The 18534-nt window shown below is 39.8% G+C and overlaps 3 protein-coding genes across 3 annotated transcripts; 2 read left to right on the top strand and 1 right to left on the bottom strand.

The window, feature by feature from the left end:
- Nucleotides 1-1206: 1206 nt before the first annotated feature.
- EAE97_009439 (uncharacterized protein) lies at nucleotides 1207-3946 on the bottom strand. The gene is made up of 3 exons (XM_038879954.1): nucleotides 3115-3946; nucleotides 2382-3000; nucleotides 1207-2257 (listed from the first exon to the last, which is right to left on the bottom strand). Exons 1-3 carry the CDS (start codon nucleotides 3148-3150, stop codon nucleotides 1575-1577), a joined length of 1338 nt encoding a protein of 445 aa, XP_038729065.1. The 5' UTR covers nucleotides 3151-3946; the 3' UTR covers nucleotides 1207-1574.
- A 704-nt stretch (nucleotides 3947-4650) lies between these two features.
- On the top strand, nucleotides 4651-5461 carry EAE97_009440 (uncharacterized protein; the record flags this gene model as incomplete). The annotated part of the gene is made up of 2 exons (XM_038879955.1): nucleotides 4651-4915; nucleotides 5337-5461. The coding sequence occupies 2 exons, from the start codon at nucleotides 4651-4653 to the stop codon at nucleotides 5459-5461; spliced, it is 390 nt and encodes a 129-aa protein (XP_038729066.1).
- Nucleotides 5462-15783: 10322 nt separating this feature from the next.
- EAE97_009441 (uncharacterized protein) lies at nucleotides 15784-16629 on the top strand (the record flags this gene model as incomplete). The annotated part of the gene is made up of 3 exons (XM_038879956.1): nucleotides 15784-16025; nucleotides 16085-16195; nucleotides 16248-16629. The coding sequence occupies 3 exons, from the start codon at nucleotides 15784-15786 to the stop codon at nucleotides 16627-16629; spliced, it is 735 nt and encodes a 244-aa protein (XP_038729067.1).
- Nucleotides 16630-18534: the final 1905 nt, after the last annotated feature.

Consider the following 18534-nt stretch of genomic DNA (forward strand, 5'->3'; position numbering starts at 1 on the left):
ATTTACACTACCAACGGTATGGGAACAGACATGAATAAATTGTTTCTAGCCGAATTTTGTTTTTTGCTGGGTCTCTAGGATTTACAACTCCGAACCCCTTTCTCCACCATCCTAAACTCGGTAGCGTTCAAAACTGACTTCATCGCAGGTCGATTTGCAAGCGAGATATCAGAAGTTAAAGTCGAAAAAGAGAAACCTTTGGTTACCATACTATATAAGATCATCATGATACTATCGAAAAAATTCTCTGAACCACATCCAACCAAGCCTGGTTTTTTCTGCTTCCCGAATCTATCGATTGTACCACAAGAATCACACAGCATCAACGGATTTCAAATCAACAAGGACAAAGCGCTGTCGCCCCATCGATGAGCAGGTAAAGCTGTCGAAAAATTAAGAGGTGGTGAAGGGAATGAGTTGCTGGTGCAATTTTTACTTCCTGTATGGATATAAAAAAAATAAAGCACTTTGAACTGTAAATCTTAACCTTGAAGTTTTGTTAAATACTCTACTGTGGAGCTTTTCCATGGTCGAAACCCTAAGATATCCAATTGTGAATCCATTATCAATCTATATATCTACCTACCTACCTACCTACCTATCCATCCACCTATCCATCCATCTACCCCCATACCCAGAACTCAAAACCCGAAAAACACAAAGAGCAGAATATCATGAAAGGATTCATTTAGTATTACATCTGAATAACAGAATTCATTTCCATGTAGAGAAAGAGGAGAGGAGAAATATCCCACTTCATCCATAGATCTTATACTATAAATCTTCAATTTCGCAACTTTGCAATCTTCGATATTCGATATGCCTTGTGAATATAAAGAATGATTTTCCAATCTTCCAAAATATTCCCAAGTCTGATGTGAAAAAAAAGAAAAGAAAAGAAAAGAAGAGAAAAAGAATTAACAACACAACACAACACAAGAATATTATTATATCTAATATCTACAATCTATAATCACATATTATACCATACCATACCATCCCATCCCCTACCCTATCCCCAACCTATCTATCCAATCATTCCACTCTATACCAATCCCAAAAAAATCTTTAAAATCTATATAAGTAATCTATCTATTCGTTGGTTCCCTTTGATCATTCTATTATATACAGTTTCAGTTTCAGTACCATCCCCATCCCCATCCCTCACAACCCATCTAATATTCCCCAAGCCCAAACTCAAGCCCAAGCCCAAGCCCAAGTCTACTCTGCTCTACTCCTCCGCAAAGTGCAAACACTAGCAAGTATCTTAATTCCCTTAGCACAAATTCGAGTGAAATCTCTCTTAAATGAGAATTGCAATAGAGCAATAGAGTAACCTTGAAAGAGAGTAAATAATTTCCATTTGTTTTGTATTCACCAAGGTTTACATGTATACATGTATACATACCTATGTACATCTATACATCTATACATCCATCAATCCATGCATATATTCATTCATCAAACAATGATTCCACCTCAACAAATGAGATTCTCAAAAAAAAACTAAAAAATTCCTGTATAACACACTAGAGCATACAATTTTCGAAATACATACACACAAATGCCTCCGCTCAACCTAACAATCCCTTGTCAGCTCCCTCATTCTTCCCCCTCGCATCCACCACCACCTCTCTCGCTCCATCCTCCTCAAAAACATATCTCTCCCACCTCTGTGTCACCTTCCCACACCACGGATCCACCCACTTCGTCCAGGCATTTGCCATCGCATACAGAATGACAAACCAAACCAACAACATGCTATACCACCTAAGCCTCCCACACATATGCAGGACCCCCCTTACCGTCTCTCCATTCTCATTTACCGAATCCTCGGGCATCGAAACCCCATACAGCATCCAAATCAACAACGTTCTCAAAAGCGTCCCATGAATCAAATACACCGCAAACGAATTCTTGCCAAACCAGAGTAAATATTTATTCGCGAGGAAATCTTTACACAGGGGAGAGAAATGAATTCCCAGCGCGATGAGTTCGAGACCGAGTCCCGAGTAAAAACGAGGCACATCAGGATCGTTGGGGAAAATCCAGAGTGAGAGATTATAGAGGGATTGTGACCAGGCTTGGAGTTCCGGTTTTCCTTCAGGGTACGAAGCGAAGATTAAACCGAGGACAATGAGTGAGGGAGCCAGGTAATAGCGGGGCCATGTAACGGTTTTGAGCCACTCGATGTGGGGTGGATGTTGAGAGAGATCGGAGAGAAATGTTCCAAAGAAGAATTGCATTCCAAATGCAGCTGAGGGATAATTAGTATTTGAGTGATTTTCATTGAGAAAAAAAGAAGAAATCATGGAAAATCCAATCCAATGCAGTCCAACTCAATTCAATCCCAAACCAAAAAAGAAAAAGAAAAAACTTACAATCATTCGCCACATAGAAATAAACAAACAATGCCATACTAGACATCATTCTATACCTCGCCTTCATACCCGCCGTCCCCAACATAAAAACATAAACCATCATCGCTCCCTTCAACAGCGGCAACAGAGTCCACTGATTCCCATCATAAATATTCCACCCTCTCGTCCACGTCGTAATCAAATGATACAACAAACTTTTGACCGCATCTCCAAAATACGGCGTGATATCCGGACTCGTCGCTTCAATCCACCAACTATCCGATCTCTTGGCCACCTTATAAATCCCAAACTGACACAGGAACCAAATAATTGTCGTCGCGATGGTGGTTGGTAAAACCAGACGCGGTACCCGTCGAAATGCCGAGCGAGAAATCGTATTGAAGGAAGCCGCTTGATTACCCGCGCGACATTGGCGGATGGGTTTCAGAGCGCAGACATATCCAGTGACGAGGGAGAAAATGGTGACGCCAATGCGACCTTGAGGGAGAATGCGCAGGATGGGAAGTTGGAGGAGACGTGGACGCAGTCCTTCGCCGGAACTGGGGAGGAAGAGATCGGGATCGAAGGCTCGTGCGATATGAGTTGCGACTACGAGGAGGGATGCGATTCCTCGAAGGCCCTGTTGTATTTTTATTTTGGTTAGATGTGATGAATTTATATTGAGGGATGTAATTGATGTGATGGATCAATTGAGTAAATAAATATAGAGCAATCCAATATGAATAAAACTTACATCAACCCATTTAACATTTTCCGTTTTGACCGACATGATTATGACGATGATGAGGATTTGATGATGATTTGACGTTCGACCAAGAGTAACCTTGTAAACTTTGTAATTTCTCAAACTCCACCTTCATCGACCAGAGATGCATTCAAATTGGAATTGGACAATTACAAAAGAATTCTTCGACAGAAAAATATATGAATGAAGAAAAAAAGGAAAGAAAAAGTTGGTCAAGAAGGTGATCGAAAGACCATGTAGAGAGATACCTGGGTAGGTACCTGGGTATATAGATATAGATATGAAAGAAGAAGCCCGTCACTCTTTCTTATCCTGCTTTATCTATCCCCCGACCGTTTGCTGCAAATGAGGCAGGTATCTTCGCCAAGTGTATAGATAGAAATGAATCTCTGCAGAAAGAATTTTCTATGTGTAGGAATTGAATGAGTGTATTGTAGAAAAGATGTCGTGATCTTAAGTATTCAACCAATTGATTGAGATGGAGAAAGTTGAGAAGAGAGATCAAACAAAAATGAAATCAAAATGGAAGATCAAATGAAAAGAAGTCTTGGGTTCAATCAAATCAAATTGAGATCAAGATCCAAATCCAAATCCAAATCCAAATCCAAATCCAAATCCAATTCAAATATCTAGGCACTGATTATATGTACCGGTAACACATGGAGAATTGAAAAGAAGGTCATGAAGGAAAAGCGGATCTGTCTGTCCTCCGATATAATATGAGATGAACGAAGGAGGGAGTACAATCGTGAGTAGACAGGCTCGAGACAGGCAATGATTGAATGATGTATGTATGTATGTATGTATGTATGTATGTATGGGGTCTGTATGTATATATCCTTCCAGGTATTTGGTAATTTATTTGGTAAAGATATGCACATCTCCCCTCGTCGACCTACTAATTAGGGACCAGGTAATTAATTCCAATCAATCGATCCATCTCATCCCATCCATCTAATCAAATCAAATCAAATCAAACCAAACTCAATTCACGAAATCAAGCAAGCACCAGACTGCACTGCACTGCACGGAAAAAACATGTAACACGCACGCACGCATCGCATCGGATAACAAGCATAAAAGGCAAGGTAGGTTGCATGAACGAATTGGATGTGGATGAATGCTAGATCATAGGTAAAATGGTAAAATCGGATTGGGATCTCAAGACCGAAGCTCGTGCTGTCGAGGTTTGCCCTAGGTAGGGAGGTACTAAGTAGCGACTAGGTGGTTAGCTGCTCGGCGGGTGAGCTAGAGTCTTGGTATCTGGTAACTGAATGCCGGGCTCCTTCTCTTCTCCCGGGGTGACTAGGGTTTACGTATGCGTATGTCCTTGAAGAGTGGCTATCTATTCCAGACATCACGTCATTGGAAGAGAGATGGATGTGATGGGAGATCTCGTACTTCGTAGATGGATGATTGAATTGAATTGAGTTGTGTAGATTTAGAGTTTACATAGAAGTATCGAGTAATTGTAGATCTGCGACAATGTGAGGGAATTATCTAAAAGGGGATGTAAGCGGAGATATGAATAGCAGCATACAAAGTACTGGTATAGAAGATGAGAAACTCCATCGGAATGAGAATCAGTACTTTGTAGCCGTATCCTCCACACTCCTCTCCTCTCCTCTCCTCTCCTCTCCTGCGTACAGCTTGGTAGTACTCGAAGATGGCGATTATGGATATGTACTACAGTCTACAGACTACTCAATCAATCCCATCCCTTCCCTTCCCTTCCGACATCCGACTTGGAATTTTGTGATTCGCAGTCCAAGCCCAAAGGGTGGATTTGGTAATTTCTCAATCTCTTGGTATCTCTCGCATCTTGCACCAACCGGTCCATCTCATCCACTCAATCAACTCAGCCTTTGAAGATTCGCTGGAACGTTTCACCTTCTTCTTTATTTTTCCCTATGAAACTTATGCAATGAATGATAGTATGGCGGCGCTTGGATATTCTAGTGTGCATTCTAGTTCTCCTTCTCATGCTCATGCTAATTCTAATTCTAGACAACAGGTTAACGTTCCGAAACATTCATTCATGCTTACGTCTCCCTAGCTCCACTAACGATCTAACGAAACTAACTACATATCGACTAACAGTGCGAGTACCGATGCTAATAAATCCTTTGCGTTTCTCGATTTTGATTTTGATTTCGAATTCGAGATTGAGATAATCATGATGAATTCAATTCAATCCAATCAGGGTGTAGTATGTTTTCACAAAGGAAGATTTTCTTCCGACTCCGAACGAAAAGAAACAATGAAAAAGAAAAGAAAAGAAAAGAAAAGAAAAGAAAAGAAAAGAGACGTACGAGCCGTCCGCTGTCAAACGTGATTAGAGTAGGAGAGTACAGCATACTATACTTGAAGGGAGTTAGTGTTAGGAATCTTCCCCACTTCTTTTCAAGATTAAAAGTTTGTTTTTGGTTTTGATATGTCACGTGTGAGTCTGAGTATGCATGTGCATATGTAATCTTCACCTACCTAGTTAGTATGTGAAGTGTGTGGGGTTATCTATCATTGGGGTTGAAGATGGAGATGGAGTACAGAGTAGTTGGGACATAGATACATAAGGATATAGAGACATAGGTATGTGTTGATGTACAGAATATAGATTATTATACTTTCTACTTTATAATATCTCCCTCCCTTTCTCCCTATTCATCCATCCATCCATTCATCCATCCATCCATTCACCCACCATCAATCAATCCCAACTCCCGTTCATCCCAAACCCCAATCCCCAATCTCCAACCTCAACCCTCTCCCTAAACCCTAACCCCCTATCCAAATACCAAGCACCACTCCCATAATACCAAGACCGCCCTACTCCTTATGCATAACTCAAAAAACCCTTTCCTATCCATCCATCCATCCATCCATCCTATCCACCACATGCATTCCCTTCACTTCATCACTCACAAATCCTTTTCAAACTCTATAATAACTTAACTTCATCTACACATGTTACGTAACACAGCAATCAAACCCCTGAAATTTATCTCGACACTCGTACACCGATTGATCCATCTTACCCCACATACATTTCAACATTTTCCATTTTATCAGGTACAAGTACCAGTCGAGCCAATACACGATTATTAATAACATGCATGGAAGAAAGTAACCTTATCAACAACCTTAACAAAGAACCAATCAACATCTTCTCTTCTCGAATCTCAATTCATAATAATCTATCTAATAATAAAATTCGAAAATTGACGAGTTATTGATAATCAACTCATACAGTTAGTTATATTTAGATATTTCTATATATATATATACTTTATACTCGTACAGTGTACACAACTCAAATCTGGCAATCTCTCTCTGACTATGAGTATCTAGGTAGGTAAATTCGCATTGGATACCCATCTAGGTATGTATGTATGTATTTAAGTCAAGGTCAATAACTCACTCACCACATATCCATTCATTTCTTCCATTTCCATTTCTTCCATTTCTTCAACACCTCACCTCCAAATCCTCAATCTCAAAACCCCATCTCATCTCATCTCACACCTCTCACACCTCTCACTCCCTTCTACCATCATACCATCATATCAAGAGAGATACCAAGATCCCATCTCCCCTCAACACTCCATACTTCGTACTCGTACGCAATATCTCTAGCATATCACATCACATCACATCTCCAAAATACACACTGACGACCCATCGTATTCGCCAAACAACCCACTTCATCTGCCCTTCATCTGCCCTACCAAGCCTCACAATCTCGTGCTCTCGGTCCCGAGATATCGCTATTTCGCGATAGATATCCATCTCCTACCCACGATATCTATTTATCTAACAACCACCTAACCTACTTTAATCTAACCTAACACATACTCTACTCACACATCCTCACACATCCATCCATCCATCCATCCATCCCCTAAAATCCCATAAAATCGCAATCCCAATCTATTCCGTGTATCCAACAATTCAACACCTCACCTAGTATATTATATATATATCAAATCAAATCTGCAAAAAATTACACATAACTATTGATACATATATAATCTAGATATTTCCCAATTATAACGTGGTTTATCAATAAGCAGGTTATATCAATAAATTAATCACTTATTTTATATATAAAATTTGTTTATATATAATTATACACTTTTTTTATTTATAAATATAATTTTCTAAAAATTTGATATAAAATATTTGAATATAAAATAATTTTAAAAATCTAATTAGTTTTAAGAAATTCGAATTTATAAAATTGTTATTATAAAAATAGTTTTTTTGTAATGAAAATCATAACAATTTCCTTTTTTTTTAAAAAAAATAATAAAATTATTTTATAAAAATTAAATTAATAGAAAACCTACATTTTAATTATTTTTTAAGATCTTTTAGTCAAGAAAATAATGATTGGTTATTAAAATATTAATATTTTAAAAAGCTTGATTTAGATGGTTTTCGAAATAATCCGTTTATTGATATAACCCGCTCACTGATAAACCACGTTATATATAACGTAGTTTATCAGCATGTAGGTTATATCATTATATGGGCCACCCCTTTTTGCATACAAAATTCGTCTGTGCGTAACCGTGCACTTTCTTTATTTAATAATACAATTTTATAAGGTTTGAAAATTTGAAAATTTAATTATACAAATATTATAAAATTTGAAACATTTATTGGAAAATGGAATTATTATAATAATAATTATAGAAATAATATTTTTGTAACGAAAATCGTAACAATTTCCACTTTCTTTATAAAATAATAGGAATTTTTATATACATACTAGATTTATAAAAAGCTTATTTTCTATTATTATCTTTTGTTCTTTTTTTTTCAAAATAATGATCAATTATTAAAATAAGAATATTGAAAAAGAATTGATTTTGATATGTTTCAAGTAGCCTATATACTGATATAGTCTATATACTGATAAATTATGTTAGTACAAATAAATAGATACTCGATATTCTTCTATTCATTATTTTATTCTATTCTTTTTTTCTTATTCTTTCTTGTTCTTTTTGATCTATATAATTGTGTGAGAAGGATGCGATAGAATGATATAAATATGAGAGGAAAAATGAGAGCAAAAGATTGGAAAATGTGGAATGGAGTTTTGACTTTATTGGGGGTGGGGTTTGTTTTGATATATATATATACCAGTGCCTACCTCCGCATCCATTAACCATTTCAATCATTTCAATCATTTCTCTTCTTTCTTCTTTCTTCTTCTTTTTTTTCTTCCTCTTTTTATTCATGGAAAGCTTTATTCCCTACCTACTTATTCCCTATTTCTCATCTACCTACCTACATACTTATCTACATACTTACTACGAGTAGATAGCTATTCATCTATTAATATCACCTCGATAGTAATTATAATATCTTCATAACAAGTACACATATTATGTTTATTAATATACTATTTAATCTCTTGTAGATTCTAGAACTATAAAAACTACATGCGTATACTAATGGGCTAGCACTCACGTACATATATCCACTCGTATTGCAATATTCTTATTTATAATAAGATATATTTAATCAGTGATAAATAAGTAACGCAGCCCAGATGCGTAATCTTGTAATACTCTCGTTTATTTGTTATATATGTTTGTGTGTTTTGTTCGTTTGTTCAGCTGCTACTTTTAGTTGGTCGAGGGATGAAAGAGAGGAGGAGGGAAGGGTGTCTGTGTGTACCTGTATCTGTGTAAATGTGGGTTTGGTGTTTGGTATTTGGTATTTGGTGGAGGAAGTGGAAATTGGGATGATTGTATTTGGGGTGAGTGGGTGGGTGGGTAGATAGGTAGCTGGAAATAGAGATGTAGAGGTAGATGTAGGTAGATGGGAGGAGTGTGTATGGGGAAGGAAGGAGGAAATATCTTTTTCTCGAATATTGGATTCTGGAATGTGGGAAATGGTGTTATTATTTTGAAGTCGGGAGAGTTTGAGCTTGAGCTTGAGTTTGTGATTTGATTTGATGTGATTTGATGCGATTTGATTTTTGCAGAAAGTAGTATTAGCAAGTATTTGGGGGTGTGTTGTGTGATTGGAAGGTGTGATTGGTAATCTTGGAAGAGATGAGAGAAATTACTGGTGGATTGTATTGGATAGCTTATGAGGAGCGATTGGCTATAGTCGTACAGCAGCGAAGGCGAGGCGGGGCGAGAGGAGGAATATAGAGTGATGATGTTCTTATGGATGCTATTATTGGAGAGGGAAAAGAGGCAAAGCGCGCAAAGAAAAGCCGAGAAGGCGAAGGAAAAAGAGAGAAGGAGAAGCGACGAAGGAACCGAGAGGGGTTGGGGTATTTATTTATTATTATTTGTTCTGAAGGGTGTTTGATGTTTGTGTTTTAGGGGGTTATAGTTTTTGGAGTTATTATAGGGAGTTATAGATTTGGGGATGAGGGGGATGAGATTGTAGGTGGAAGCTAGGAGAGGACGGCGGAGAAGAGAAGACGAAGAGAAAGGAGAAGGGAGAAGAAGAGAGAGAGGAAAGAGAAAAGAAGCGAGAGGAAAGAAAATGAGAAAGAGTGAAAGAAGAGAAAGACAGATAGAAAGTCGAGGGAACAGAAAAGAAAGGAGGAAAGAGAACGAAAGAGAAAATAGCAGCAGAGAATGTCTAATGTAAGTACCTGGGCCTCTATGAAAATTGTATGGTATGGGTATTGTACTTACAGGGTCTGAGTTGGTACCTATCAGAGAGATTTGGTTTATTCCTCTCGATGACGACACTTTCGACAACGCTTTTGATGATGCTTACTCTGTTTTGTTGAGAGAAAGCTGAGGAAAGGGAGGAGGGAAGGGAGGGAAGGGAGGGAAGGGAGGGAAGGGAGGGAAGGGAAAGAGAAGGGGAAGCGGAAGCGAAAGTGAAAGAAAAGCATATCCATCCATACAACTCCCATCTAGACCTCAAAACTCAATTTTATATCCATTTTGATATCCCCAGTTTGAGTAGGTATATAATGAATATAACAAACCGAGAGAACAAGAGGGTAGATAGATGGATGAACACTAAGTACCTAGGTAGGAGTGTTCTCACCGCAAGAAAGATTGATTTTTCGAAATTTGTGGGTAGGGGGTGGTTATTGGTATTTTTTTTTTTGCATTTGTATTTGTATCTAGACTGGATTGGATTGGGTGTGTGTATATACTACGCGTATATATGTATGTATTCCAGGAATAGTATCTTTGGTGTGGATGATAGGGTATGTGTTGGAGAAAATGATGGGACAATATGATGAAATTTACGGTTGGTATGCGATTTTTTTCTTTCTTTTTTCTTTCGATTAGCTCGGGATGTGTTGGATTATGTTATGTTATATTATATTATACTATATCGTAGAAACAAGATACGGGATTCGAATAGGGGGAATTTATGAGGGCTAGGTAGGTGTTAATTATTTTTCTATCTGATACTTGTTGGTAAGGAAGTTGTGCGATACAATTATCTAGATATATGGGGAGATTCATGTTTCGTTTCGTTTTGTTTCGTTGCGCGTGGATTTTGGGTTAGAGATCGAGAAGAGCGTGGGATTCGGTGTTGTGTATTGCCTAGAGTTTTCACGCGTCCGGTGATGGTAGACGTGTGAGATGGTTGATAGTTGATGAAGTAATACGATTCATTGCTCTATCAATTCAACTAGGATATGAGAACCATATCTACATCGAAATGCTGTCACAGCCCTTCTGGATTTTAATTCGAATGCTGCTGTATGTGGCGACGCTATTGAAGAAAATGAATTTTCAAACATCCGCGAAATAGAAACTTACGATCTTCTATCAACAACGGAGGGAATCCTCATAAATGGTGGAAATTTGTGCGGACGAGCTGGTATCCGTTTGGAACTCTGAGATCTGGTGTTTATAGTATAGTCGGATTGCTGGGTTGGTTTTATTGTGGATGATGTGAATGATATATCGGACATGACATGTTCGAATTTATGATGGTTTGAAGAGCAAAGAGAGCCTGTTTTTGGTTGGAAACAAGAACTCGAATTTTTTGGGTCAGAGTAATTGTTGGTTTGGGAAGGATGCCGAAGATATAGCACCCACGTATTCGCAGGTTCTAAATGTCTATATTGTATTCGGTCTCAGTAGCACTTGAATATGGTATAAGTTTGTTGGCGCCATACTGACCAGGAAAATATTTGGCTTCGAATATTCAAAGTTTTTGTTATTCTCGTAAGTCTTTGTGCTGGAAAATTTGAGTGTCGCCTCGTGATCATACGATTCAAACGACTTGAGAGGATTGATTTATTTGAATTGGAAGGATTTTTCGAACGAGTAAAATGTTCATATATTCCACTGTCTTTCCTTCTCCTTTCCTGAAAATTGAAACCTTCTTGCTGACAGCTAAAAAATTCCTGTTCTTTCTCACCCGTCAAGTTCAGTGAAAGAGACTCATCTCTTCTCTGTTGCCTCCTATCTCTTCTGCTCTCTTGATTCTCTGAGCTCTTTCTCTAACCTTCATCTATTGACCGATCAAAGTATGATGCTAGGATACTACAAGATCAGCGGCACTGGTAGAACATAATCAATTTAAGAGGCAAGAAAGAACACAGAAAGAAAAATTATCCATTCTAAGATTTGCACCAAGAGTTGTTTTTTCTCGCCGATGGAATAATACCGCGTTTCAATCATCGAATTCCTCCAGCTTGCTCCGAAAGACGAATATCTACGGACCAGATCTGCAATATAAAATAGGAGATAACTGATCATTTCGATGTAAGTCATGTAGTTGTAAGTCTCACAATAATTTGTTAGATCAATCTACAGATTCGATCTACAGAAGCAAAATCTTTACTCAAGCCATCGATTCAAAATCGTCACTTTACACTTATCAAACACAGGATACATTTACTCCCATCATCAGTTACATTCCAACCAAGTTGTGTCTTCAGTGCTAGGCAACAATAGATGTACCATCGTGCCAGATAATTACCGGTTCCGTCGGGTACTACTACAACCTTAGTTCTACTAGTATTACTTCATACGTGCGATTCTCGCTTCCATTGACCACCTACTCATTTCCCTGAATCAAAATATACTTATCAATCTCTCCGTCTTGCTTTTTGGTCGTGCAGAGTATGCATCTTGGCTTGCGATGCGTCTGATGAATAGCTCGTGCGGTGGACTTGAAGAGTGGTGAAAATTTATGAATTGACCCGTCAATTGAGAATGAAGATATCGAAATCACTTCTTTATTGTCTTTACACAAGCAAGCATCGAAATATTCCTCAACGCAGAAATTTCAAAAAAATTAAAAAATTATTAATACCCTTCACTAGAAAGTCACGAGTCTCTCGCTTCGTAACCTTCTTCTCACAGCCCTCTCTCTGAGCACCACTCTCAACGAACTCGTCATCCCCAGCGAGAGCGAACTCACCGACTCCACCTTCCTCTTCCCCAATCTCAGCATTCTGATTCAAACCTCCCCAGGAATCTTCTCCCACCACCTCCAACACGTTTCCAAAATCCGCGCTCAAATCGCCTCCGGTACTCACGACGTTCTTGCCCGCGCGCCTACGCCTGCATTCACTATTACTCCGATATCCAATGTGCCGATTATAGTCCCTGTAGCGGGAGCTACAATACGAATTTTTGTCTGGCGACGCAGGGCACCGATTGTATCATCGTGTATGATCTTGAACAGGCGCAGATCCATTATTGGAATCATGGGGGCTGTATTGGAGCGATTACGGGGTATGCGAAGTGTGGGGTGCAGGGGACGTTGTTGAGTGGGTCGGGAACGAATTCGATTGGGATTCAGACGGGGAACTGTTAGGTTGTAGGAAAAATGGGGGTTGGATATACTATTAATGGCAGGAAAAGTGAGATAAGGATGATTTATTGAAGACTCACTCTTTGCTTTCGCAAGATTTTATCTTGTCGTCCGATTTATGTCTTTACCTATGCCGAAAAGCGAGCTAGACATTCGTAGAACTTATCTTTATTTAGGAGTACCAGGAAGATAAGTGGGAATATCTTTAGTCTTTTTTTCCCGTATGACTGCAATCCAAATAATTATCCTACATCTCTCGAGTGACAGAATGCTCAAGCAAAGGAAAAAGATCTGAGTCCAGGCAACAGAGCCTTTCTTGAGGAGCAGGATGAAAGTTGATCTTTGTGAATTTCCACCGACGCCAAATTCTAAATTCAACGAGGTTTCTCGTTTGTAGCAGACTCTTGGAAGCAATTTCATGTATAACAGTGTATTGATGGAGCAAGCACCAAGAATAGATATTTTCAACGACTAGTCACGGGATGTGTGTTTAGCTACCGAAAACTTTGAGACGGTGAAGATATACTGAAAAGGACCACTGCCCTCCTCTATTTTCCCAGAAATCGAGACGATAATGAGAACGCCCACATAAATTTTGATGTGATTTATTCTTTGATATCGGTCCAAGAGATTGGATCACCATTTATCCAAGCTCATTTTCTTAGACGTCAAAGACACCCATGGTTTGAAAAGCTTCTGCAAAATGTTACCTTCGCATTCCAATTTTCAGAAACAAGTGAAGCCACCAATGACTTTTTAGAAAGATGCGCGATTCGTTATAACACAGCCAATAGCCTTCTGACTTGATCAACGCTAAATAGTTCATGTTGAATGACACCACCCAGAGCTATATCGAACTCGGAAGGTAAGTTCTGAGGAAGTTTGGTCAAGTCCCACTTTCAGATGTTCTTCAATATGGCGAAAAGAGTTCGTGAGAATCCTCTAACGACCGTTGTCAAAATTCCCTGGCTTCTTGCGAGGCATTTGCTGGTTGAATCTGACGGGTTCTGTTAGGAGGCGTGGAAAGCCTACCTTCAGAGAAATTCGTATCACCGAGTTGAGATTTGAGGAGAACAGAAACGCGGTACTTTGAAGGCTTTACCACTGGAATTGCCAGACAAAATTCATTGATATCTGCAGAATCAACACCGCTAGGCGGAATTACGCCACTCATTTCAAAAACCAGAGTAAGAGGATCTCAGCACGGCACCCTCGCTAGAATAATCAAAGACTCAATGCTTTTGATGTGAAATGCCGAAGCGAGGGCAATTCAACACAGTCGCTGGACCTTGAAAGTACTTAAGTGTTGGATATGATCCAATACACTCAGGAGCTTAGAATTATTAAGATATCTCAAATCACACTGCAGCCCAGACTATCGAATGTCCTGACCATCATGGGCAATATCGGGCTCTTACTATGAGCAATTCTCAGTTCTAGGCTGCTGAGCCGTTTGAAGCGAGCAAGGAAAATCAAAATGATTAACTCAGACGGAGTAACAATCACCAAAGTGCTTGTATGATGAAGGGACTCAAGACGAGATAGGATACTCGGGACTACTCATGGCAGTAAGGTTGTGCCCATCGATGTTTAGACAGGAGAGGTTTCCAAGTTTTCTAGCTCAGTCATGCTTATCTTCCAAATCATCTTAATCATCCAATGTCAATTTGATATTCAACAATGCCGAATCGCAAGAAAGTGGTTTGTAGTAGAATCTCAGAATAGGCTCAGTAGCCACGTTAATTAGATGTAATGCTGTGATCTGAAGGGTTAATGTCTCGGTAATGACGGGACTACCACGCCACTTCAGCAAGTTACGATGAGTCGAAGATGGATTTCACCTTGCAAAATTAAGTGTGATGGTTATGATAAACTTGGACGAGGTGGAATGGAGGGGGAGAGGGTAATATCACGTGATATTATGACTGTGATCCGTGCCCGATTAGTCTTGCCCCTCTCAATCCACTTTTGCAAGTCACTTCACATGCGCGAGTACAAACATACCACATAGCACCGACACCAAACATTACCCAGACATTACCCTCTAATGAGCTTCGACAATTTGTAATCGATTTTGAGCTTCAAATTATCACCTTGTTCCACAAACAGCCGGTATACCGCTTCTTGCATATCCGTACACGATTAACTTTCAAAAGAAATGGCTTCGTTTGATAATCAGGGTGTGACCTACTGTAAGGGGTAAGCGATCTGCAACCCCATCGGTACTCACTACACCGTGGAAATATACAATCCGCCAACTAACTAAATCAAACATAAGCTTTCAATTTCCATGCACGGAAGAAAACCCCCATACCCCACCCTTCAATCGGCCACCGGGAGTGTGTCCTCATCCGGCAAAACCAAGGGTGATGAATTATCCAAGCCGATATATCACCTTCGCTTCTCCTTCCTATTACATTCAAGCCGATTTAGGACCCGCTTACAATCTATTGTCTCCGAGATATATTATCCACACGGTACTTCTACAACGTGAAGAATCACCACGTTTTTTTCTCGGTCATGGGTTTCCTCTTGTAGAATGTAGTAGGTAAATACATGGGAATGTATATCACGAGTGATAAATGCCAATCTTCAACGACCAATGGAAACGTGCCCAGAGAAGTTTTTCCGATTGGGGATATATCCAAGCGGGTGTTTATCATGAATATGGAATTCGGATAGTCATGAGCTTTGAATAGTGGGCGGCTGGGTCTGTGTTCTCAATTGGTCTCACCAAATCAATCCAGGGTATAGATACCGAAGATTAAAAATATAGTTATAGAATCCTCCATAATCTTTCCTGTTGGCTGCGGAAATCCTTCTTACGTTCATCGATCATTCTCTTTCTTCTCAGTTGCAAGGGATATCCAAACATACTTCATCATGGTTGCTTTCTCAAGATCATTACAGCTTTCCCTTTCGGTTTTGGCATCTACAGTCGTTGCCATCCCTACACCATCACAGCTTGAATCTCGGGCCGTTATCGATTCCGATGCCGTTGTAGGATTTCCTGAAACTGTGCCTAGCGGATCAGTAGGAACAGTTTATGAGACATATCAACCATATCTTAAGATCGTCAATGGTTGCGTACCATTCCCTGCTGTCGATGCATCGGGTAACACAGGGTATGTCCTTATAGTTCTCTCTTCCACACCATCTATATCAAGTCTCTAACATTTCTTAGTGGTGGTTTGGCACCAACTGGCAGCAGCAATGGTATGTGCAGCAGTAGTACTGGTCAGGTATACGTCCGAGGAGCACAAAGCGGATCATACTACGGTATCATGTACTCCTGGTAAGTTTTCTCTAAAGTTCTCTTCACAAATCCAAACTAATAAAATCCTCAGGTACATGCCAAAAGATGAGCCCTCGACCGGTATTGGTCACCGTCACGACTGGGAAGGTGTAATCGTCTGGCTCTCCAGTTCAACCGCCACAACCGCCAGCAACATCGTAGCCGTCTGTCCCTCCGCCCATGGAGGCTGGGATTGTTCCACCGACGGTTACTCTCTTTCTGGTACCAGCCCTCTTATCAAGTACGAAAGCATCTGGCCTATCGATCATTCTATGGGTCTTACTAGTAGTGTTGGTGGACAACAACCTATGATTGCTTGGGAATCTTTACCTGCTGCTGCACAAACTGCTCTTGAGACGACCGATTTCGGCGCTGCGAATGTTCCTTTCATTCCATCTGCTTTCGCAAATAATCTTGCCGCTGCTACTTTCTAGACTGGATGTCTTTCTTTATGAATATTGGGGGCTATACTCTGGGAGTACTCTGGCTTTTCCCTGTGTAATGTTTGATGCTTGATATTTGATGAAGACGTTGGGATGTAATCACGTCACTTCAATTTAATGAAAATTTTATTGTTTACACATGCTCATCTTTGTGGTCTTATGTGATTATAGGGCTTGAGGTTGCAGTTGACTTTTAGATTACTACAACGATTTGAAGATATGCCGGCCTGGGATGGAAAGGAACCTGATTCCCATGTGATCATCAACAAAACCGCTCTGTCAATCACTCTTCAATGTCCCGACTCGAACTCGACGATGAACAATCTCTGATATCTCACTTGGTATTCAAAATTAATCGATCCACCAAGTCTCAAGCTTACCTGTTTCATCAGATACTGTGAAATCTTAGCATTTTATCAAATGTTCAAATGTCTCCACCTATGACGTGAGAGGCTACTCATTCTCGAAGCGCTAACGGCAAAAAAACTCGCATCTCTTCTATGTTATACCTGATCTCCTGTCATAGATCTCAGCTTCAAATACCTAAAATCGACTTACGCCAATGATTATTAGCGCGTGAAAAGCTCCATTTATTAGGCCATCTAGATATCCGGATATTCAGATACCCTGCAACATCAGATACTTTGCAACATCCAAGATCCACCAGATCAACAATTTTTACTCCATTGAAGAAATTTCTCTATTCAGTGCAGGAGTATCTGTTGCAATACTGTATCTTACACTCCAGGAAATCCCAACTTCATCCTCGATCACAGATCCCGAAACCAATCCCTGCTCACCCAAGACCCACCAACACTTCTAATACCAATCCCCATCACGATCCAGACATCCTGTTTGAACCCCTCCCCAACTTCTTTCTTGGACTATTCTCCAAAATAGGCACGTGACTCACCGGAACTCTCGAGATCCCACTCTACAAGTCCATTAGCCTCTTGCCATTAAACATCCAACCTACTCACCTCTGATGACGCCGAGATATGAGATGAGCTCGTATTGAAAGCATAAAGAAATGCGAATACAGAATATAAAGAATAGACAACAAGATTATAAGAACCGAAGCGAAGCAAGACGAAATAATATCAAAGCCCACCATCTCACTGTCATGTCAGCACTACACCCTTTCATCCCTCCTCTCCGAAAATAAAAACAAAAACAAAGCCTGAAGTATCCCCACCCAACTCAACTAACTTCCACGAAAAGCAAGCCCGTACCTCTTAACCTCACGCTACCTAGATTATCGAGTCGTCGTCCCTTCCCCATCTTTCTCAGCACCAGCAAACCCCCTTCGATTAATGGAGCTCCAGGGCGCCTCTCTCCCATTTTCAGAACAAAAGTCCCATAATCTCTGTTCTTTTATCTTCTCTTCCTTTTGTGTGCTTTTCCATGCATGGTTTTACTCTTGACTAATTCTAGTTCTTGCGTTAGTTTTGCTGCTGGAGAGATAGGTGATGGATCGCATCACGGGAGGTAGAAGATATTTGAGTTTTAGAAAAGAGGAGGGAATAGTGGAAGTACATACTCAGCCACGCTACCATTCACAGCCGTTGCGGACCAATTTTCCGAGTAGATACTTCCAGGCATGTTTGAGACGGTTTGATATCTTTTGATTCCTGGGTAGGAGGGTAAAGACAAGGTACGGGTGTTGGGTTAGTGGTCAGAATCCGTATGTCCTTATGTGTCATAAGATAGTAAATTTAACAGGAAGAGAATTTGTGAATGGGCAAGAAAAGAGTACAAAGTGGAATTAGAGGTAGGTAGTGAAAATGAGAAAGGATGATAAAGTGAAAGAGAGTCCCAATGGAAAAGACCTTGGTGAGAAGGCCAAAGAAGAAGAAGAATGAAAATTGGAGACTATGATGCTTTCTGGCAGATAGG

The sequence above is a fragment of the Botrytis byssoidea genome, assembly GCF_014898295.1.
Source record: "Botrytis byssoidea strain MUCL 94 chromosome Unknown BBYS_022, whole genome shotgun sequence".
NCBI lineage: Eukaryota > Fungi > Ascomycota > Leotiomycetes > Helotiales > Sclerotiniaceae > Botrytis > Botrytis byssoidea.

Bases quoted from the DNA above. Each gene is read 5' to 3' on its own strand.
- EAE97_009439 (XM_038879954.1), bottom strand. From the start codon at position 3,150: ATGTCGGTCAAAACGGAAAATGTTAAATGGGTTGAT. The intron at 3,001-3,114 runs GTAAGTTTTATT...AAAATACAACAG, and splicing joins AAAATGTTAAATGGGTTGAT to GGCCTTCGAGGAATCGCATC. The intron at 2,258-2,381 runs GTAAGTTTTTTC...ATTATCCCTCAG, and splicing joins TTTCTATGTGGCGAATGATT to CTGCATTTGGAATGCAATTC.